Source organism: Lissotriton helveticus, chromosome 4_1, assembly GCF_964261635.1.
Source record: "Lissotriton helveticus chromosome 4_1, aLisHel1.1, whole genome shotgun sequence".
In the NCBI taxonomy this organism is placed as follows: domain Eukaryota; kingdom Metazoa; phylum Chordata; class Amphibia; order Caudata; family Salamandridae; genus Lissotriton; species Lissotriton helveticus.
Genome location: NC_136063.1, coordinates 289,596,445 through 289,619,584, shown reverse-complemented (window position 1 = coordinate 289,619,584; position 23,140 = coordinate 289,596,445). Strand labels below are relative to the sequence as shown.

The following is a 23,140-nucleotide window of genomic DNA, read 5'->3' as shown; positions in this document are numbered from 1 at the left end:
AAGGTGCACCGTTTGGCCACTGGAAGCCAGTGAAGGCTCCTCAGCAGTGGAGAAACGTGTTGGTGCTTGGGCTGGCGGTACACCAGGCGGGCAGCCTGGTTTTGTATCAGTTGGAGCCTCTGAAGCTGGTAAGCGGGAATCCCCGCATATAGGATGTTTGCAAAGTCAACCCTGGAGATGACTAAAGCCAAGATAGCTAAAATGAGTGCCTCTCTGGTGAGAAATCGACAGATCTTGCGTATCCTGCGCAGATGGAAGAAGCAGGATGATGTAACTGCCGAGATCTGGGATTTCATAGACAAATCACCAGAGATGACAACTCCGAGGCTTTTCACAGAGCTGACAGGGAGGGGGGGGGGCGCCAAGAGAGAGGGGCCAGTAATTGTCATTCCACGGATTGGTCGGTCCACCCACCAGGACAAGTTCTGTCTTGGTGGGATTTAACTTGAGCTGGCTGTGGGCCATCCAATCGGAGATATGAAGCATGGTGGTTTGAAAATTAGTAAGAGAGGAGGAAGAAGAATCAAGAGGGAAAATCAGCTGCAGATCATCTGCATAATTATAAATTGTTGCAGAGGAGTGCCGAAGAGAGACCATAAGGGGTTGCATATATAAATTAAAAAGAAGAGGAGATAGGGCCGAGCCCTGAGGGACTCCGCAAGAGAGGGAAGAAAGAGGAGCAGAGAAGGTGGAGAGGTGAACTGCTTGAGAGCGCCCATCCAGGAAAGAGCGGACCCAATCAGGGGCAACACCCTGGATGCCGGCGTTAGTGACACGGTCGATCAATATAGAGTGATCGACCGTGTCAAAAGCCGCCGACAGATCCAGCAGGACGAGGGCTTGGGAGATGTTATTATCCGCCCCCGTTCTTAGAGTATCCATGACGGCCGCAATGACCGCCTCAGTAGAATGAAGAGGGCGAAAGCCAGCCTGTTGAGGGTCCAAAAAAGATGAGCTCTCAATGAAAGTGCTCAAACATCGAGTCACATGGGTCTCTAAGATCTTTCCCAGGTAGGGGAGTAAAGAGATAGGCCTATAATTACTCAAAACCGCGGGGTCAGCATTAGCCTTCTTTAAGATTGGCAACACCACTGCCTGTTTGAAGGGGTCTGGAACTACTCCTGTGGCTAACGAGGTGTTAAGAAGAGCCAGGGCGGGGTCAGGGCAGGTCAAGAAAATTTCTTTGAGGATATGGGGGGGGCAGCAATCGTTGGGAGACCCGGAGCTGACTTTGTGCAGGAGGCTCTGGAACTCAGTGATGGAGATAGGGGGGAAAGTATCCAGTTGCTGGGAGTTTTTAAGGGGTAATAAGAATGAGTGGGACGAAGTGGGTGAAGAGATATTATTTTTAATGGTGTGAATTTTATCCTGAAAGTAGGTGTTAAGCTCATCACACAGAGCCTGAGTGGGCACAGAGGGAAGAGTGACACGATCGGGAAGGGAAAGCTCATTGACGATTGAAAAAATATCTTTTGCTTTGGAAGCCGATTCTATGATTTTCCGGGAGAAATAAGATGTTTTAGCCTCTAAGATAGAGGATTTGTAATTTTTTAAAAGAGTTGTAAATTCACTTTTAAGAAGGGGATCATACTTGTGGCGCCATCGGCGTTCGGCTTGGCGAAGAGCCAGTTTATCGAGTTTTAGTTGGTCAGTAAACCATCGCTGGGCGTCATGAGGGCGCACAGCTTTTATGGTTTTTAATGGGGCTACTGCATTGGAAGCCGCCACAAGCCATTGTTCGAGTGTGGAAGCTTGATAAGTGGCTGAGCCAGAGGGCAAAGGGACTGAAACTGCCAATAGAGAGTGTAGTTCAGTTAAGTTGGCTTTCTTCCAGTTGCCGGCCAAGAAATTAGTTGTAAGAGGGGGGCGGAGAGGGATGGAGAGGTCTACTGAGAAGGAGATAAAACAATGGTCTGACCATGAACAGGGGGTTACCAATGGGGGCGAGATGTCTAGGTTTGCTGTCCAAACCTGGTCCAATATGTGGCCCTTACAGTGGGTAGGCGTAGAAATGAATTGGCGACAGTTCATGCTGGTTAAAAGTTCTGAGAATTGCTCGGAAGTCGACTTTCCCGGGGGTCGGAGGGCCAATAGTTAAAGTCACCTATGATGATGACTCTAGCATGGTTAATGATTATTTGAGAAATGAGATCCCCAGCTTGTTGAGGGAAAGAGGGCATGTGAGTGGGCGGTCTATACATAAGAAAACAAACAAGGGAGGACCTAGTAGAATGAAGTTTAATGACAAGGGTTTGGGTATTGGGGATAGGAGTGCAGGCCAGGGTGGAGAAGATATGCTCTTTACGAATGATTGCTGCAACCCCACCACCAACTTGTCCCCCTGGGCGATTAGACTGCATAATATAGTAGCCATTTGGGATGGCGGCAAGAATGTCAGGAACAGAATCATCCGTGAGCCAGGTCTCTGAAAGAAGAAGAATATCCACGGCACTATCATCTAGCAGACGATATATTTCCAGTTGGTGTTTCACCATAGATCGAGTGTTGAGGTAGAGGATCGTTAAGGGACGCATCTCTGGTAGTAGAGAGGTGGAAAGCGGGGGCCCAGAATTATGAATACGGAAGGAGGGATTGGGGGTCCTTGAGGCAGGGGCAGTCGAAATACAACACTCCTGGGCCATCCTAACGGCACAAGGCGGTGGAGGCACCGTCCGCCGTAGGGCGTGTAGATCGGCAGATGAATAGGTAAGGGTGTGGGCAGAGTGTATGGGCGCTGGACGCGGTGTTCCTTTACCACCCAAGGCATTAAAATAACTTGCCTTAGGGTGGCGTTGGACTTTGGAATAATATAAATTAATATTCCTACTCCAGTCAGTGGATCAGTAGGGAATTGTTGAACTTGATATCCAACACCAGTCCAACACCGCGCTCTAAAGCAAGTCGTTGTAACCACTTGCAGGGTAAAGGAGCGCGTGGGAACGTCGTGGTCGGGGTAGTGACTGCGTTGTAAAGTCGGTCGTGGTTCTGCCTTTGTGGTAAAGGATGTTTCCCTTTTTCTGTAACTGTAGAGAAAAGAGAGATTCATTCTGGTTCTGCGTTTAAAGGTTAAACTGGTTATATTTAACTGTCTAACAAGACGGGCCAAACAAGGCAAAGGCTTTGCCCACAGACATTAAGGTAAATAAAAATAAGTTTTGCGATGTTGAAATAAAATCCATCCCTTACGTCTGCGAGTGGACGAGGTTACCTGCTGAAACCATTTAACCTCAATTCCATTCCAGCAATTATAAGCGAGGATTTCACTCCCAAGGCCTTTCCTTCAATGCCCTGAAATAGCATAAGCAGAGCACTGCTTTCCACTATCTCTACAGTAAACAACAGGCACAGTGAAAACAGACACGGTGGTCATAAGCAAGGAGGCCTCATCTCATTTGGCCGCCTAAATATTGACTTAGAGTTCACTTGTAACCCGGCTGGAAAGGGCTCGAGCGATCTTTGGCTCTGTGACAGCTATTTGCATAGCTGGTACCGTGTTGCATGCTGGGAAAAGGAGACAGACACAACAGCGATGCGCACATCTGCTGCTAAGCCTCAAAAGCTCAATGCAGCAAACCATTAAATCACGCGACATGACTTAAATGACAAACACCCATTCTGAAGGAAATGCTATGTCTTTTATTGCTTTATGTAATTTATAGCACTCGATTGGGATTTAAAGCGAACTGATGCTATTTCGCTTTGGTTTCCTTCAATGTATATGAGGGCAAAACACATTGATGCAACTGCACCAAGTGGAACGTCAATCAGAGCAAGCAAGGTTAGGAGCACCAAAAGCTCCTTCGAATGGAAATTCTACGTCTGATTTACAGAATCCGCAACGACGAAGCATGTGTTGGAGGTTAGAGTTCTGATGATGAATTTGTGTACCAAGTACATGATACAAAAAATCCTGTGAATAAAGCATGAGAAGATTTTTTTTTCATAACCAAATTGTATTCATTTTAGTATCACAAAGTATCATACACCAATGAGAAGGCAATATCGTCACACGTGTGTTGGCCATCATATAATCCCAATCATGAATATCAACATCATTATCCCAGTGGTAGTCCATGGCATGCCCATCACCCACCCCATTTCTTTTTGTGTTATTGATGGCAGCGTCGTGTCTTGTATGTTGGTTTCTCCTGCGTGCACACCAGTCAACATCCTTCCTCCAGACCACATGAGAGGGGTGTCTGGCCATTTCCAGGTGTGGGCGATGTACCTTTTAGCAACTAAGGAAACCACTCCTATAAAGATTCTTTCAGCCCTTGGCCAATCAACTCCCTCCAGAATGCCCAGTAGTGTCACCCAGGGACCCAAGTCTATGTGGCGACCCAGCACCTCGGAGACCTCACGCCCCACCATGTTCCAGAAGGACCTGGCCACATGAAAGAAGTCAGCAGCAGGCAAAGAGAATCTCGTGCTTGTGACTTGAAACTTGTGGTCAATCCACTGCAACTGCTGAGGGGTCAGGTATGTCGCATGGAGATAGTTAATTTGGATCACTCCCAGACACAAGGGAATCCCCAATTCTCTTGGGGCCAAGCAGGCTTCACTATAGTCATCGTCATCAAGCTCCCCCACCCAGTCCTCACACCCACCAGAGAAGGAGAAAATTATCTGGGGCGTTGATCAAGAGAGATCGATAGATCGTTGATAAAGCTCCCTTACCTAATCTTTTGATCAATATCTTGGCTTCAAGGGGACTGTATTTGAGGATCTGGGTGTCAACCTGGAGGTGGACCAATAAAGTGGGATGTAATTGGAAATACCTAAAGAACTGTGTATGGGAAAGGCTATTGATCCCAAATTTCCTGATAGCATATCAATCTTCCACCTCGGCGAATGTCCCCTAGGTATGTGATCCTAATGCTGTCCCATCTGGCAAACACCAGAAGACCTGACACCTGTTTGAGGCAGGTACCCTGCCACAGTAGTGCAATGTCTGTGAGGCGGCGGTTCCAACCAGTAAAACGTAAAGCCACTCTCCAACAAAGTAGTGTCACCCGGGTACAGGAGGAAGTTGTTAGAGGTATCGGTTTGCCATAAAGTTGGCCACGGATACCCTCGAGAACAACAAGATGCAGCTCGAGTTGTATGGCTGATCATCCCATCCCCCTGTGAACCACTCACTGACCTGGACCAGATGCGACACAAGCTAGTAGTTGTAGATGTCAGGCATGCCCAGGCCGCCACTGAATGGGTATTGTCGTGCAGATGCATAGGCCACGTGTTGTTGCCAACCCCGCCCCCAAAGAAGGCCGTCATTTTCAAAGTCAGGGATCTAGCCCACATCCAAGGGACTGGATGGCAGAAATTTGTCAGAATATAGAGTTATCGGGGGAGACACGTCATCTTGAAGATAGCGATGCCTCCCATTGGATTAAACGGCAGACTCCTCCACAAGTGCAAATCTCTATCCAAAGCCGATACCAGAGAGCGAATGTTGAAGGACCAGGCAAAATCCGGGTGGTAGGAGATATGGATAACAATGTACTTATAGGTAGCTTGCATCGCACTGGTATTTTAGGGCACCAGTGTGGCCCAGTGGCATCCCCCGACATAAAGATAGAGGATATCAAGGCACCTAGGGCCTTAGGACTGTGGAATGCCTTGGAAGACCAGGACATAGTCTACATAAAGAGCAATGTGGTTCTCTACTCCACCCTCCCACCACCATTCCCGAACACACGAGCATCACACTGCATCAAGCATGCCAAAGGCTCAATTGCGAGAGCAAACAGTAGGGGGACTAGGGGACAACCCTGACGAGTGCCTCTGCAAACCAGGAAGGGCTGAGAAAGGACACCCTTGATGTGGACCTGGGCGGTAGGGGTGTTGTAGAGAAGACCCACAAGTCTGCGGAAGGTGGGGCCAAAGCCAGCCTGTTGGAGAATGGCTGCCAAGAACGGCCATAAAACTGTGTTGGAGGAGGGCCAGGGGTAGTTTAGTCAGCTTGATTGTGAGAGAGCTAATTACATCCTCCTGATAAAGCATGAGAAGATTTAATAAAATTTCAAACTTTTGACTCATCTGGAGAGCTCGAGGATTATATGTAAAGTTTGCTTTTAGTTCCATGACAACTCCCTATATGCTCACCCTGAACATTGTATCTACTTGTTCTAAGCACAGCAGGTGGCCTTAGGCAACTTCTGCTCATCAACTCATGCTATTATGTGGGGAATTCTCCATCGTTCTAAACAGAGCCTTTTTCTGTGAAAAGTCTATGTTAAGCCACTGGCTGCATATATTTCTCTGTTTTATCTACAGCGTTTTTACTTATAGTAGCAACACTCAGATTGTTCACTTTTTTGTTTTAATAAGTTTGAACCTGTAACTATAGCCAAACTGGTCTCCTGCCTTACCGCAGATCTCTTGCGGATACTTCAGAACCTTTTAAACGTGAATGGCAGCAAGACAAAAGTGCTGACATTTTGGCAAGAAGACTTACTGGTGGGGGGCGTGGCCAAGTAATTTGGCTGAGCAGATGTTACTCTCGGCGCTCCCGCCGCCATAGGAACAATCCTGCTTGTATCCTGCACAATCCTGGAGGGACTCTTCCATGGACAGGTTCCGGCTGCTATAGCCCTTCCTTGTGATGTGCTCGGGGCTCCCTGCCAGGACTCTGGGCTGCTCACCGGTCAAAGAGTGGATGCAGACCTAATGGCATGGACCAGCACCATTTTCTTGCTGGGGGATGAGCAGGCCAGGTGAGCAGAGAATTAATGGCCTTGGCGGACTCCGACGCAGTGATCAGGAGCCTCAGCCAACTCAAGCCCCTGGGGAGTGACCAGTGAGGGACACCAGAGAAGCTAGACACCCGGGGCATTGACAGTGAGGAGATCTGTGATTGGGAAGCGAGTGATGCGAGGGAGGTGCGCTCGTCTGAGGGGATACGGTGGCACCAGTGGACCATGGTGAGGAATCTGGGGCCTTCCGAGACCCTGGAGAATGCTACCGAAGTGGGGCTAAATAACTGCGGTGACTCCCTGCATTGGCCCGAAGACTGGCTACGAGGAGTCCAATGGGCGGGGTGGTGAGTGATGCGGGAGGGGTGCGCTAATCCCTGTCTGAGGCGAGGAGCCCTAATTGAAAGGAAAGGCGCAGACTGTGTAGACCCCTACTGATACGGGACCAGGGGGAGAGATCCAGCAGTGCAACGGAGTGGCTGGCTGAGTCGTGCAGTGAGCAGCAGGGAGGAGGTCTGTGACTAAGGAGGCCAACGCTGCAAAGGGAGGGTGCACGTCCTCATCTGTGGAGTGGCAGTGTTCCTGGGGAGCCTAGTGTGCATAGACTGGAAGACCCATCAATCTGAACCTCTGAGAAAGGGCCCATGCAGGCAAGGCAGAGGAGGAAAGACAGTCAACTCGAACTCGGCAGCATTTGGAGGTGAGGGGGTCTGTGCACAAGGACGTGGGCGTCACAAGAGGGGTGCGCCTCTCCCCATCCAACACCCGTAATACCCAGCTGCTGACTCGTATGGGGGACGGGCTGGGCCCCATGAACTGCACCATCCCGAATTGGAGTCCCCTATGGCAAATGCTCTAGGACCTGGTGGGTGTGAATAGTGTGATGCAACGAGGAATGTGTGCTGCAAACGTGACCATGCGTGGTTGGCCACAGTGGTAGTACTGGACCCAGCGGGGATCCCTGCAATGCACCTCCATAAGGCTCGAGGGCCTCTAGGACTGATCTGAGAGGCCTGGGATTGGGGGCTGTGTGACCTCTTCTGGAGATCAAGATGTTCTGTTCGGTTTATGGGCCCCCTGTGTTGTGACGTGGTCCTGTGAAGCCCTCGTTTGGTAGTTGGGGAGCAGTGATCAACCGGGACTCTTGGACAGGGTCCTCTCTGGTCTATACCGGTGTCCTGTGGTTGCTGCTCTACCGGGCCCCATGATGGTGAAGGAGAAGGGGATGAGGGTGGCCCAGACTAATACAATACTCAATTACGCGCAGTCAGTGCTTTTGGAGGGCCAAGCCCAAGGGGTGGCCCAGGCTGGAGGAGGGGAGACACTGGTATGGGAGGAAGACTCCTCCCTAGCAGATTTGTTAGTGGCAATCCAGAATTCACGAGACATGATGGTCCATAAGATTGACTCTTTCGCTATAGATGTTGATCTGTTGCGTTCTGATCTGTACAGGGTATCGGAGCGAGTGACTAACTCAGAACAAAATGCGAGTGCCCTGCAAGTGGAAGTCAGTACTCTCCACGACACTGTCATCTGTCTACAGACACAAGCGGTCCGCTTAGATGATCGGATGGAAGCCTTGGAGGCAGCTGTGGACCGTGCAGGTAACAGCCGTGGGGCCGCATGTGGGCGGGGTTTCCGAAGGATGATGATGAGGGAAAATTAATTATTTATTCAATTTCCCCTCAGCATCGTCCTTCGAAACCCCACCCACCCAGCCCCACCGCCCCACAGCTGATACCTGCACGGACCGCTGCTGCTCTGAGGGGATATGCAGCAGGAACAATCTGCAATTTGTGGGGTTCTCGGAGGGAGCAGAAGGTCAATCCACTAAACTCTTCTTGGAAGACTGGATCACTATCATTCTGGCGCTTAAGAGACTCAAACTTTTTCACAAATGAAAAATGCATTGAGCCCTTGCCCTGCCACCAAAACCTGGCCCTCCACGTTGAGCAATTGCAGCCTGTTTGTTCAATTTCCAAGATAGGCATGCTATCCTGCAAACCATCCGCATCCAAGGACCTTTGTTGTTCGAGGGACATCTATATCCATTTGTCCTGCCTATACCCAGAGGGTATAGGACCAGCCAGAGGTAAACTTTTCTGTCAGTAAAAAGGTGACTCTGAGATCTCAACTTCACATATAGACTCCTGTTCCAAGCAAATTTGAGAGTCAAGCACAAAGGGGAAGAGCTGTTCTTCACAGCAACGGAGGCCAGTGACTGGTTGCATCCCACTGGGAGCTCCTCCGACCAGCTTGTCTCCTTGACAGGGTCATCCCAGCCACAGCACCGGGCCGGTCTGGGTGCACCTGGCGACGACAGGGACGCTGGAAGAGCCGAGAGGCTAGCAGAGGACTGGAGAGGATTATGGTCTGCCCTGATGGTACTTTGCAGGTTACTGACATGGTCCTTGATTCAGATGTGGCCTCCCAGGAGCAGCATGAGGACTGGACCAGACTGGGGATGGCTCGGTCTGACCGTGAGGACCAGTTGATGGCTACCTTGCTGTGGATGAGCGGGGGTTTCTGGGCCTAAGCTCATCGCTGTTCTTTTGTCCTTGCCTCTGGTTCTGGGGTGCAAATACAACATTTACTGTAAGCTATATTCTTATAAGATGCAAGTATGATGGGAAGCTGTTTAACACTTACGTTTTCCTTTCACAGGTATTTAGCCTGTGTCAGCGGGAGTGACTACACCCTAGGGGCTGATAGCCACAGGGAGGGAGCTGGAGTGCTTCTGCCTTGACCCTCCGCGACTTTCTAGCCTCTCACGAAGCACAAGTTTGTAGGGGGTGGTGGGAGTATTGTTTCACTCTATTTTGATCTCTTTTTTGATCTTAAATGGTGTGATATGGGGCGGCATTTGCTGACTCACGGCTTTTCTAGCTGGGGAGACGTGAGATGATAGTACTTCCCACAGGAAAGGGTGAGTTGAGGGAGGGATATGACTCTCAAGTTGTGGTGCTGTTGGATATGTTGCTTCTACTTTTTTGTCAATGGTCCATGCATGTTGAGCTGACTAGGCCCGTCGGTGGGTAGCGTGAATGCAAGCCTGTTAGGACCGTGGGAAGAGGTGGGCACCTGATCTGTGATGTATGAATGACAACATTGATTATCTGGAATGTCCGGGTAATAGGCCACTTTGAGAAGCGCAGGCATTTGTTTGCTTATTAGAAGCAATATGGAGTGGCTGTGACTTTCCTTCAGGAAACACATGTCTGGGGCGATTGCATTCCCTGCCGGAGAAAACGATGGAGGGGGAAACCTTATGCTACTTCCTACTTCGGCTATGTGCATGGAGCACTTATTTGGGTGGCACCTGGGGTCCGCTCTTGCCATGAGAACCATGTTGTAGACCCGGAGGGGCGGTATGTTATCCTATAGGGGACTCTTGATGGTCGGGACGTTTGTTTTATCAATGTCTATGCCCCAAACACTGACTGTCCGGACTTCTTTCCTGGGATATTGGCAGTGGCGTTTCCTTATTTGGACGCTGTGTTGGTGGCAGGGTATTTAACTGTTCTGAATGGGATACTGGATTGAGAACCTCCCTGGGCCCACACTAAACCATGCCTCACTGGGATGCTCTGGGAAGTGCTGGATGGTTTTCACCTATGCGATATCTGGCGGAAGCGCCACCCTGGGCAGCGCCTGTTTTCTTATCATACACCGGTAACGGGCAAATGTAGTTGATTGGACTATTGCTTTATTTCTGCTGAAGTAGCTCTCATGGTCCTGGATGTCACCTATTTAACCAGGTACCTCTTGGACCACTCTCTGGTCTTGCTCAGCCTCGGGGGAACGCCTGACTGGCCAGCAATTCCTCTGTGATACCTTACGGACCCCTGTTACAGCGACAGTCCACGACACTCAGGTACACTACTTTGATGAGAATTGGGGATCTGCGTCTTGTAGGGCACTCGACAGAGAGGTAATGAAGGTCGTTCTTCAGGGGGTGTGTATTAAAACATCTTACGGGTTCCAACACCAGTTGGAATGGGACATCTGGGCCTAGGAACTCAAACTGGGCAAGCTGGAGGCCACGCCCCCGTCTTCACCCCCATAGGTTGCCAGATAGGTATGCAACAAAAGAGACATTACTGGATGACTGGGATAGGCTTCAGAAACATATTTACACAGCCTATCAGCAAAGGCTTCATATGGAGGGTGATCGGATGGGAGCCCTCCTGGCCCGCTGGTCCGGCGGGAGTCCCCTGAATCCCCTATCCTGCAGTTTCGCACTGACACAGGAGGATTGGTACACATACAATGAGCAATAAATAAGGTGTTCTATGCCCATAGCAAGGTATATACAGAACAGGGCATCCCCCGTCAGAGGATCTGCAGAATTTTCTGGCGGACGTTACACTCCTAAGTCTCGACCCAAAATCAGAGAGGCTTTAGATGCACAGCTTACTAGAAAAGAGATCCTCTTGACAATTTGACACCTTAAGACTGTGAAAACCTTGAATAGTGATGGATTGCCGGCGGAACTTTACCACAAATTTGCGGCTGTGGTGTCTGACTGCCTCCTGGAGGTCTACAACGGGTCCCTAGACACTGGCTCTCTGCCAGCCTCCGTGTGGGAGACGCTAGTGGTCATGATACTGAAGCCAGGCAGAGAACCTTTGCCCGCTTTTGTGTACAGGTCGATATTGCTCCTAAATATAGATATGAAAGTGTGTTGGTGGTGCATCTCCTTCCACAGTTGGCCCTCCTCATACATCCAGATCCCTTGGGCTTCATCCCGAAGCTCAGCACTATCCATATTTGTAACAATTTCGCCCATGTTCATAATGCCCCACAGCTCTTGACGGATGATTTTGATTTCACACTCCTTGATATAGAGCAAGTATTCGAGTCCCTAAATTGGACATACATATGGCACGTGCTCCGGAAAATAGGTTTGGGCCCTGGGTTTATCCAGTGGGTTAGCCTGCTCTACTCTGTCCATCTGCTAGGATGTGCTAGGTGTAGGGTGGGGGGTGATCTCTGAGCCCTTTACGCAGAATAGGGGTACTTGATATAGGTGCCCTCTCTCGCCGTTCCTGTTAGCGATCGCCATGGAGCTGTCGGCTCTATGCGCAATGGGACAGAGGGGTATATCCTTAGGAGAGACCAATCATGTGGTCTCCCTCTACGCCAATGATACACTGGTATATCTTCGGCAGCTAGCCTATTCAGCTTCTATTCTACTTAAGGTTATGCAGGCCTTTTGGGAAATCTTGGGTTTGTGCATCAACCCAGACAAATCTAAGTTGTACCCACTGGGGAGATTGTTGGGTGTGCTGGCTGATCTGACGTCCGTTATCTGGGGGTTCGTCTGGCTCAAGCGACCCTGACAAACCTGGAACTTAATGTTGGGAGAATGGTGGAGGGAGTGTGGCCCTTGGTCAGGTTTTGGAGGAATCTGCCCTTGTCCCATAGGGTCAGGATTGCTATAATGAAAATGATAATATTACTGCACTGCCTCTACACCCTACAGAGTACCTTCTATGGGATTCCCAGGAATTATTTTTTAACCCTGGACAGCTTGATAGTGGACCTCCTTTGGGGATCCAAAAGCAGACAAACTGAACTTGCCACTGTGCAGAGAATGCAGAGTCAGGTAGGACTTGAAGTTCCCCACCTGGAACTTTATTATGTGGCGGCTCAGCTACAGCATGTAATCCATTGGCTGGATGTTGCTGACAATTGGGAGAAACAGCTCCTACTGGACACTCACGGCAGGAAATCCCTGCCAGTTCTTCTAATGTCTGGCTCCCCAGTCTCCTCCTCATTTCCTTATATTATTCAACAAGTGGCTGCAGTCTGGGAGGGTGCAGCCTGGCGAGTCATCTAGCAGACTCCATGTGCACCAGATATGCCCCTCTTCTGCATTACCGAATAGATGTTGGTGCAGCGCTGGAGGGATGGGAGTGTGAACTTATGGGAGACCTCTATATTGAGCAGAATTTCATTACACAGGAGAAAGCTGTGGCTGCTTTTTCTCTGGGCATCGGGCAATATCGTCAATATATGAAGATTCCGAGCACAGCTTGTAAGATGTGGCCGTACTTTCCTGAGGAGCAGCTCAAATCCTGTATTCTAAAGGTAATGCTTGAAATGGCCCCGGGCCGGCGGCTGATATCCCATCTTAATCGAGCTCTACACGACGACCTGTCATGGCGATGCTTCCTATACAGACCAAGTGTGGCACTCTATTGGGGGAACAAGACATGGTGAACATCCATGAGGAAGTAGGGACGGTCAGTTCCAATGCATACTTTAAGCTCCTATTATTAAATATGGTGCACCAGACTTACCTCACTCTGCGGACACTACATGCTATTTGCGACGCGCACCTGGATGACTGTGCACGTTGCAGGGCCCCAATGGCGCATTTTTTACATATGGTGTGGAATTGCCCAACCCTGGCCTCTTACTGGCAAGATATTCTTGTCAATCTCAATGAAGCCTCGGGTTGGGATGTCCAGATGGAGACCCGACAGGTACTGCTGGGACTACTCCCATCCCCTGCAAAGAAACGATTAAGCAGGAAGTTTATCCTCCTTGGACTAGTCCTAGCGAAGAGGATCATTGCCATAGCTTGGCTCAGTCCGGCACCCCCCACGTATACGGTATGGTGGAGGGATGTTTGTGAGGGGGCGATTGCGAACAGGAGGTGCTGATGCAACATATTCGTAGGGACAATAAACTTGAGGATGATTTGCCAGCCTGGTCGGCCATGTTATCTGTGTTACGGGAACAGTGGGTCTTGCCCGCGTCTGGAGGGGAGTCTGCATGCTAAACTTCTCCAGTTCAAGAGTCATGGGTTCGGTGGAGAAATGGATATGAGTACTGGTTAGGAGTCCCACAGGTAACCATGGGCCAATTAAAATGTTTTGCTATTCCCTGTTATTTTACAAGCCTAACACGAAAGCAAATTGAGGGGGGGGCAATTGTTATGTATTGGTTTGAGAATTACATAGATGCATTTCCCTTCCTAATGTTGTATTTTCGGTGAGGTTTATTTTTTATGATCGTTTGGGACTCTAATGGTTTCCATAGACCTTAGACTTGAGAAATGTGTATACCCTTTGCATTTTCCTTCACAGGGTTGATCTATAATCACCGCATATGTATTGATATTTGTGATGCCTATATGGGTGCTGACAGGGACTGTGAGAAGTCGAGATACTTGAGATGGACTCTTTGTGTCATGTGTTGGCTATGTGATATCCCTTTCAACCAATAACGTTCATTTTAAAAAAAGGGGACTCCATGGGGATGAAGGCCAAACACAAGTCCAAAAAATAAAAGAAAACGTACTGGACCTTGGATGTCTGGTCAGAAATTCTGAGCATCAATTCACAATCTATCCCAGTTGTACGGGACGTAAGATTATGACTGATGAAAAACGTTCTTTCATGCTTCAGATTAGTAGCCTGAAAAGGAATGTTACTTTAAATTGCAAGTCCACGTTGACTCCAGTATTGAAATGCCATGTTGTGGTTGGAGCAGAGATCTTCTCTTATCATAGATTGGATCTTTGTAATGGCCTCCATCTAGAATTACCAAGAATGCTATTTAGCTAGCTCCTGTATTGTATTGTAATTGCATTTATATACCGCTCACTACCCCTGACGAGGCGCTGATGCACTTTTTCAGCGAGTAGCACGCTAATCCGGAACCCATAAAGGATTAGTGTTGAATTAGTATAGTGAAATATAAAAGTAATTTGAGTGGTGGATAGGTTAGTCAGTTATTTGAATTCAGAAGGATAGGGGAGGAATAAAAGAGGGAAAAACGTTTGCATTTATATAGCGCTTGTTACCCCTGATGGGGTGTTGAAGGGCTTTTTTCGGTGAGTAGCACGCTACTCCGGAACCCATAAAGGATTCGTGGTGAATTAGTTTAGTGAAATATGAAAGTAATTTGAATGGTGGATATTAGTCAGTTATTTGGATTGAAAAAGATAGCGTAAGGATAGAAGATGGAAAAAGGTTTTCATTTATAAATCGCTTGTTACCCCTAATGGGGTGATGAAGCACTTTTTTGGCGAGTAGCACGCTACTCCGGAACCTATTAGGATTAGTGGTGAATTAGTTTAGTGAAATATGACAGTAATTTGATTGGTGGATATTAGTCAGTTAATTGGACTGCGAAGGATAGCGGAGGGATACAAGAGGGAAAAAAAAGGTTTGCATTTATATAGTACTTGCTACCCCATATGAGGTGTTAAGGCGTTTTTGTCAGGGAGTAGCACGCTACTCTGGAACCCATAAAGGATTAGTTGTGAAGTAGTATAGTAAAACATGACATTTGAGAAGTGGACATGTTAGTCTGTTATTTTTAATTCAAAAGGATAGTGGAGGGATGGAAGAGTGAAGTATTTAGACTTCTTTTTTTTGGAGGTCATAGCTGTAGTAGGAGGCTTGGGATGAGTTAACATGGATGTGGAGGGGAAGAATCAGAGGGAAGAGTTTAGAAAGGCTTGTTTTGGGGGATCAGTATAGTAAGAGAGGTATTGGATGGTGCAAGGAGGGGCAGCGTAAAGGAGAATCTAGATAGGGCTATTTTGGGGATCATAGTAGTGGTATGGGGTTTGAGATGAATGAGAGAGTGGATGTAGAGGATACATTGATAGAGGTATAGGGTGAGAAATAGGGTAGTTAATTAGAAAGAGTAGTAGAAAGAGGTTTGAAATGAGTCAGAGAGTTGAGGTAGAAGATATATTGCGAGAGAAATAGGGTGAGAAATAGGGCAGTGCATTGGATATAATGAATTAAAAGAAAGTAATACATATATAGATCCATAAGTACAAGGAACATTGATAGATGCATAAAGGAAGTAAGTATATGTAGATTAAAGATGTCTGCAGAATAGGACAGCACAACATGTCACAAACACAAGTCGATGGGAACATATAACTTCTGTTTTAGTTAGTTAGAAATTAGGTCTCTAATTGGCAGTGGTTTGCACCCTGTCCAAGTAGGGACCCTCACTCTAGTCAGGGTAAGTAGATTACACACCTAAAATAACCTCTGCTCACCTCCTGGGTAGCTTCGCACAGAGCAGTCAGGCTTATCCCAGAGGTAATGCGTAAAGTATTTGTACACACACAGTAACACAGTGAAAACACTACAACATGACACCACACCTATTTAGAAAAAAAGCCAATATTTATCTGAATACAACAAGACCAAAATGACAATAATCCAACATACACAAGTCAAGATCTGAATTTTCAAAGATTAAATAAAGTTCTGTTCTTAAAAATCGATGGTTGCGCATGATCAGGACAAAGTAATGAGATGCGTCAAAAATCAAAGATAATGCAAGGCGCAGGTGAGATGAGGTGAGGTGCAGAAAAAGCAGTTGATACATCGGGTCCTTACTACTACAGGGGAGGGGAGGCGTTGGTTTCTTACTGCTAGACAGGGGAGGTGATGCGTTGGTTCCTAACTGTCACAGGGGTGGTGATGCACCGTTTTCGGACAGACGGCCTCGGTTCCTTACTTCGGTGCAGTGGTGAAAAAAATGGCGCCCAGACACAATGCGTTGATAATGTGTCGAAATTCAAGTCGCGTGGCGTTGATTCCACAGCATTGAAGCAGGCACTGTGTTGGATTCGGGGTGATGCGTCATGGACTTCGGTGATGCAGTGCACGTGAATCACATAGCAGCAGTACTTCAGAGGCACAGTAACAAAAAACTGGGACCTGTGTTGTAAGCCACGGTGCTGGCAGCGGCGATGCATTGAGTTCTGGCGCTGATTCCGAATGACGCTTGGAGTCGATGCATGGATTATTCTTCTTGTTGCACCAGAATTCACTTCCAATGGCCCAGGACCTGAATTTGGCACCACTCGGACCCTCAGCAAGAGAGCTCAGGTGCTGGTAGATGAATTATTTGATGGCCCTGAGACTTCTTAACAGGGGGCAACCTCAACTCGAGCCCTTGGAGAACTTTGGAAGTAAAATGTAGAAAGCAAAGTCCAGTCCTTTCACTCCCAGTTCAGAAGCAGCAAGCAACAGGCCAACACAGTGGCAGTCCTTCCTGTCAGCTTCTCCACCTCTTCTTACTGGCAGAATGTCCTCAAACCAGAAGTGTTCTGAGCATATGATGTCACGGGTCCCCAATGTTGGAATTTAGCAGTTTATGTACTTTCATTTGCATTGTGTTAGGTTAGCATTTATAAGGCTATGTTAGTCACAGCCGCAACACCTAATGTACCCCACTAAGTTTTCCTTATAATAGAAGCTTAAGTTAGCGCTTGCGGCTCCATTTTGTAGTTCATAGGCCATGTTACACTGTGACTGGATTAAGATCCAATTGCTTGCTTCAGACTGTGTTCAGCTACTTTTTCTCTCTCGTGTTCATGCTGGGTTTCGATTTACTAATGAATAGGCCATTCTGCCTCTCCTTCTCCGTAGCCCTGCTCCCACGTTAGGAGGAGCCGAGCCCTAGCGAGGCAACCTTAAGATAGTGATAGTGTGTACCCATCTGGCAGGTGGTAGCCATCCTTCTGTGCCTTCTTTGTTCATGTACGGCTCAAGCCAGTAACTTTCCTTGGGGGCATGGTTGGGGGTTTGCGGAAGAATGATTATGCGTTACCAAGTGTTGGGGAGCCAGTCCCCTCGACAGCCATCCCTGGATGCTGGTCAGATTGGGCTATGCTACAGTGTATTTTACTAATAAATGATTGTTTGTATTCTCTACTGTATGACCCACTCTTCACTTGTTTGGAAGGCTATGAGATGGTCATAAGTGACCCTGGTGACCCTAATCGGGTCATTTCCTTCACCAATACCGGCTGGCACAGGTAAGAGCGGTGCTTCGGTGGGGTGGGATGGGGCAGGGTGGTTAGGCGTTGGGGAAGACAACAAACGACGGGATAAGTAACATTAAATACAAATTATAATAAAAATTAATATAACCACTTATCTTGCGCTCGCCACATCACCGATGTGGCGAGCACCACGTAAGTGGTTTTAGTTCTTTTTTATTTAATGTTACTTATCCTGTCGCCTATCGTCTTCCCCGCCGCCTACCTCACCACTCTTACCTGTGCCGGCCGCTACTGCAGGTGCTGTATTTATATCCATTTCAGCCTTTGAAGTAGGAACATTTCATAGGAAAGTCTTTGTAGTGCACAATACCTTGCCTTTCCCTGCCCTGGCGCCAGACACAATACAGAGGGGTGGGGTGGATACTTCTTTGTATGAGGACAGGCACAGCCCTACTCAGGTGTCAGTGCTCCTCCTGCCACTATAGCTCAGGAAGGCCCATCAGCCTGGTGATGGCCCATCAGGATGGGCAGGGCACAACTCAGCTCCCTTTGTGTGACTGTCTAGAGTGAATGCACAAACACCCCAACTGTCATCCTGACCCAGACATGTATTCAGAGGCAGGCAGAGGCACAGAATGGTTAAAGTAACTAAATGCCAACTTTCTAAAAGTAATATACAATAGAAAAACGCCAATGCTGCCGTTACAACTTAACCACAACTTTACACTTCTCACAATTGACCGAAACAAAAAGTGAGGGGGTCTAATTCTCTTGAATGAATCTGTAGTTGTATTCTATTTTAACTTCTGTTTGATTGTTTGATCATTTTTTAAGCACAAAATTTTTTTGATTCAAAAACAACATATAACATACAATATTTGAAAAAACATTCTATACATTAAAACACTCCCCTTTCTACACTCACACTGCTACTCATTATTGAATCACTCTCACACACTCTCTCCCATACTCAATTTTATACAATTAATATTTACAATAGTTGAAAATCCACTGTTTCTTCAATAATGCCACAGGTTTATGTTTCACATCTATTAGTAATTCTATATACAGCAAAGTCATGTATTGAATAATGTCCTTATGGCATAACAAACAAAAAGGTCTTATGTTTCACATCTATTAGTAATTCTATATACAGCAAAGTCATGTATTGAATAATGTCCTTATGGCATAACAAACAAAAAGGTCTACGCGTTTCGAACTCTTTTCAGTATAGAGTTCTCATCAGGACCACACTCACTTATAGCAACAATTCAATTTATCCTCAAAATCACGGCGCTGGACAACCAGTGAATCTTGCTGTGTCCTCTTATAAATCTTAAAATTGTTTGTGTTGGTGGAATGGTCTCAAAGTTGTCCCTCACATAGGGGACGCCATTGCGGGGAGCCGACTCGGAGTCCTTAGTTTGGAGCTGCCATCACCAAACGTCGGCTCCTGGGGTTCTGTTTTAGACGCGACCAGTCGTGCTCAACTTTCTAAAAGTGGCATTTTCAGACCAGCAATTTAAAAAAAAAACTTTACTAAAAGACAGATTTTGTAAGTTGCGAGTCCGGAGACATCCAACTCCAATTTTCTATCAGTTCCCAATTGGCAGATACACATGTAAGATGTTACAAGGCAGCGCCAATGCTAACATATGGGAGAGATAGGCCTTGATGTGGTGAAAAACGAAATTAGCAGTATTTCACTACCAGGACATGCAAAACACAACAGTACATGTCCTACCTGTTAAATACACTGCACCCTGCCCCTGGGGATACCTGGTGCCTACATTAGGGGTGCCTTACATGTAATAAAAGGAAAGGTTTGGGCCTGGCACGTGGGTGCACTTGCCAGGTCGACATGGCAGTTTAAAAATGAACCCACAGACACTGCAGTAGCAGGTCTGAGACATGTTTGCAGGGCCACTGATGTGGGTGGCACACTGTGTTCTGCAGGCCCACTAGTAGCATTTGATTTCCAGGCCTTGGGCACAAACAGTGCACTCTATTAGGGACTTGCTAGTAAATCAAGTATGCCAATCATGGGGAAAACAAATACCAGTACATTTTAGATCGGGAGCACTTGCACGTTAGCACTGCTCAGCAGTGGTAAAGTGCCCTGAGTCCTAAGACCAGCAAAAAAAAATGCAGCACACAGTCAAAAACAGGAGGTCAGAGACAAAAAAGCCTGGGGAAACCACGCCAAAAGAGGCCAGGTCTAACATAGTTCAACTTCACTGGTTGCCAATTTATCAACATATTAAGTGTAAGGCCCGCCTTGTACTCTGTTCACAAAGCACAGCTTGGGATTGGACCTGGTTTTCTTGCCGACTTGCTGATATGCTACCTCCAGACACCCCATTCTGCAAAGAATCATCCAATGTGTAGACAACCCTTTTGCACTACTCACGTTAGGCAACTTCTCTTTGAAATGCTCTCTCGCTTCCCCCAGTGTCCAGAACAATCACGTATCATTAAGAAGATGCTGCAAACCATACATTTAGGTGTCACTGTGCTCACCGAATTATGAAACAGCAAAACTTACCACCAGTTATACTACAACAGGATTCATTCATACGGAAATCTGAGCATACCAACTCAGACAGGCTCTTTACTGGCAATTAAAGAACTGAACCGCATTTGGTTGCATCAAATAACTACTATTACTAACTACTAATATGTTTATTTTAAATCTGCTAAGTGACAGGTATATGTGACACCCAGGGACATTAGTATATAATGTATGCTACTGTCCTCGGGTCTCACAGATCAAATCCACAAAACATGAGTTTTAACACAATCCTCCACATTCACACACCACATTCTCATGCACCGCTGACCACACATCTCCAAAAGCCGTGTCAAATTCTGGTCCGAACCACTTTGAAACGTGCTCTCATGCCATACTAATCTCAGACTGTACACTATACAAACAACCAGAAACCATAACAACGTCAGTTGTGCCACAAACCCTCAGGGTTTGGTTGAACTCTACAAATGAATAAAATAAATAAATAAGAATTGCCAGGCAAATGCAAACCTTTTGAAGGGAAGACAGACTTAGAAGCGGACACTGCCATCCTGCGATGTGCTGGAAGAGGCTCAACACATGGCTGTACAGTATGTTGCTTCGTACAAGCACTTTTTATTTATATTTAAAGCAATCCCATGTCCTGCCCTATGCACAATTTCTTTTACTAGAATTATAGAGGATGTATACAGTTATTGCCCTGTGACTCCTTGTAAAGGGAGACAAAGACATCCCTTCCTTTACAGACCTACTATCCTAAAAATCCTTTAGTGCGAAGCAAGCCTGGCCTCTGCTCCACCAATCACAATAGAAAAGTGTGTTTGATCGACTCTTTCTCTGCAGTCAATGAATGAGACCAGAATGATGATACACAGCTGATTTTTTCATAAAAGAAAGGGGATGACGTTCATGGGTGGGTAATCAGATCCTTCTTCACCAATGTTTTTAAATGGTTGAAGCAGAATCAGCTTAAGTGTAATCCCGATAAAACCGAGATTATATTCTTCGGCCAACCTGTGGAGAACAATAGGGCTCAGTGGTGGCCTTCCGATCTCTCTTCTCCCAGCAGTGCCCAATCGATAGTGAAAAACCTACGGATCCACATTGGAAACTTGCTATCGATGCGGACCCAAGTTCATGCCCTAGACCTGTTTCGGAGTACTACGGATGCTCAAGAAATTTCTACTGCTTCTCCCCCTGGATTCCAGGAAGACAGTGGTTCAGGCTCTGATCACGTCCAGACTGGACTATGCTAATGCCCTCTATCTGGGTTTGCTGGACTACCTGTTACAGCGTCTTCAGGTAGTGCAGAATTGAGCAGCAAGAGCTGTTCTTAAACTGAAACCTAGATCACACATGACCCCCCATCAGAGGTACTTACATTGGTTCCCAATTAGGGAGAGAATACAATTCAAGGACCTGGTAATTTTTTTCAAAGCCTTCCATGGAACAGGTGCCTCCTATCTTAGAAAAAGAGTCAGCCGCTATGTGCCCACCAGGACACTCAGATCGTCCAATGACGACCTGGCGTGCAGCCCCAAAGCTCATCTGGCACGCAGAGGAGGCAGATCCTTTGGCTTTTTGGGAGCCCACATTTGAAATAGACTACTGGCAGCTCTGAGATCTTTGACAGTGGTCTCCTACTTTAAAAAACTTTAAAGGTGGCTATTACAAAAATCTAAGCTGCGTACGATGTGCACTTGTTAATTGTCAGCGCAGGGACACTCTCGAAGGAGTAGCTGTGCGCTATACAAATACGGGTCATCCTTTCATTCATTCATTCAGTGGAGCTCGGCCAACAGACCACATAGGGGCCAGGTTTTTTGCCAACCCGAGGGATCGGAATTGTGAGTATAGCAGTTATTCGCACCTGGTTGTTACTGGGTAAATTATATTCCACACGCACCAATTTTCCCCACAGGCATTTCTGCAGGCCATAACCTGCTGAAATATAAAGGAGCAAACGACTAGAAAATACAGAGACGTGGATTTCGGTGCAGAAAGCACCAGGATCAGCATTTTCTGTCCGATTTTTAAGGCAAAATTCATAATAGACGGAATCCATTGGATGCAATAAATTCTAATCCCTGGAGTATTGCATAATATCGGGTGCGATAAATATTGAATACCTCTCAGGGGCACGTGCACTCGTGCCATACATAGTCAAAATAAAAAGGAGACGGCAGTGCAAAGGTCCGACAAAGGGACGCTTTCCTCTCAGAGCTGTCAGACTCGCTAATAAGTTACTTACAACAAGCCATTGAGGGGGCAGGACCAATCTTTCATTCATAAAACGCCTAAGTGATGCTGTGGTGGTTTCCATGGCAAAGGACTGTGGTGTATCATTTAAAAAGATGTGTGTTTGAGCCACGTCTGGCTCGCCTGTCATATCTGCTGTGCACTTGTTGTGTTTGGACACTGGTGTGTTTATGCGAGGGAGACAGCTCATCAGATTGTCTTCTTGGTCTGTGGTTTGTGTTTGGTCAATAGATTCCTATGCTAGTTGTGTTGACCTAACCAGGCACAATAAGCCATAGACACATATAGGCCTTTGGAGCCGTCACAGGGCGGCTGGTTACCAGGCGGTGGCAGGAGCTGTCGAATCAGCGCTTCCACATTTTCTAACTTCTGGTTCAGCTGAGATATTTCAGATTTTTGTTCCTGTTGACTTCTCATCACATTTGTCATCATTATGAAACTGTCTTGCTGAGCGATGGTTTCTCTGTGAAAACAAATGACAGAATATTTCATTTCAAAAGAGATGCAGAACAAGAAATAAAGCCATGTGTGCACTTTGCACCGCCAAACTCATCTTGAAACTTATTTTAAAATGCAATTTCAGGTTTTAAATTGTAGTGGTATTATCAATTAATGCCATAGTGATAACAGATTATGGTACAGATAATGGCAGTGCTTTCTAGCCAAAACAGTGCCGTTTTTACAGGATTAATGCTACTGACTCAACGGACTATTCTGGCCACAGTGTATAAAAACTCTGCCGAGACACAACCCACACACAGCACAACAAAGACTCAAAATAGCTACACGGTGGCGTTCTCACACTGCATAACTCAATTCCTTCAGCCTGCTTTATCAGAAAAGCGTCAGCAGTGCCAGGTCTGGATGCTTCCTTCGTGCAAA

The 23,140-nt window shown here is 46.9% G+C and overlaps 1 protein-coding gene across 1 annotated transcript in view; it reads right to left on the bottom strand.

Annotated features, from left to right (window-relative positions):
• Positions 1-23,140, bottom strand: part of LOC144827992 (uncharacterized) — a 557,648-nt gene that overhangs the window by 22,102 nt on the left and 512,406 nt on the right. The window contains exon 18 of the mRNA XM_078686140.1: positions 22,579-22,721. Coding sequence (XP_078542266.1) covers positions 22,579-22,721 — 143 coding nt within the window. The remainder of the gene's footprint in view (positions 1-22,578; positions 22,722-23,140) is intronic.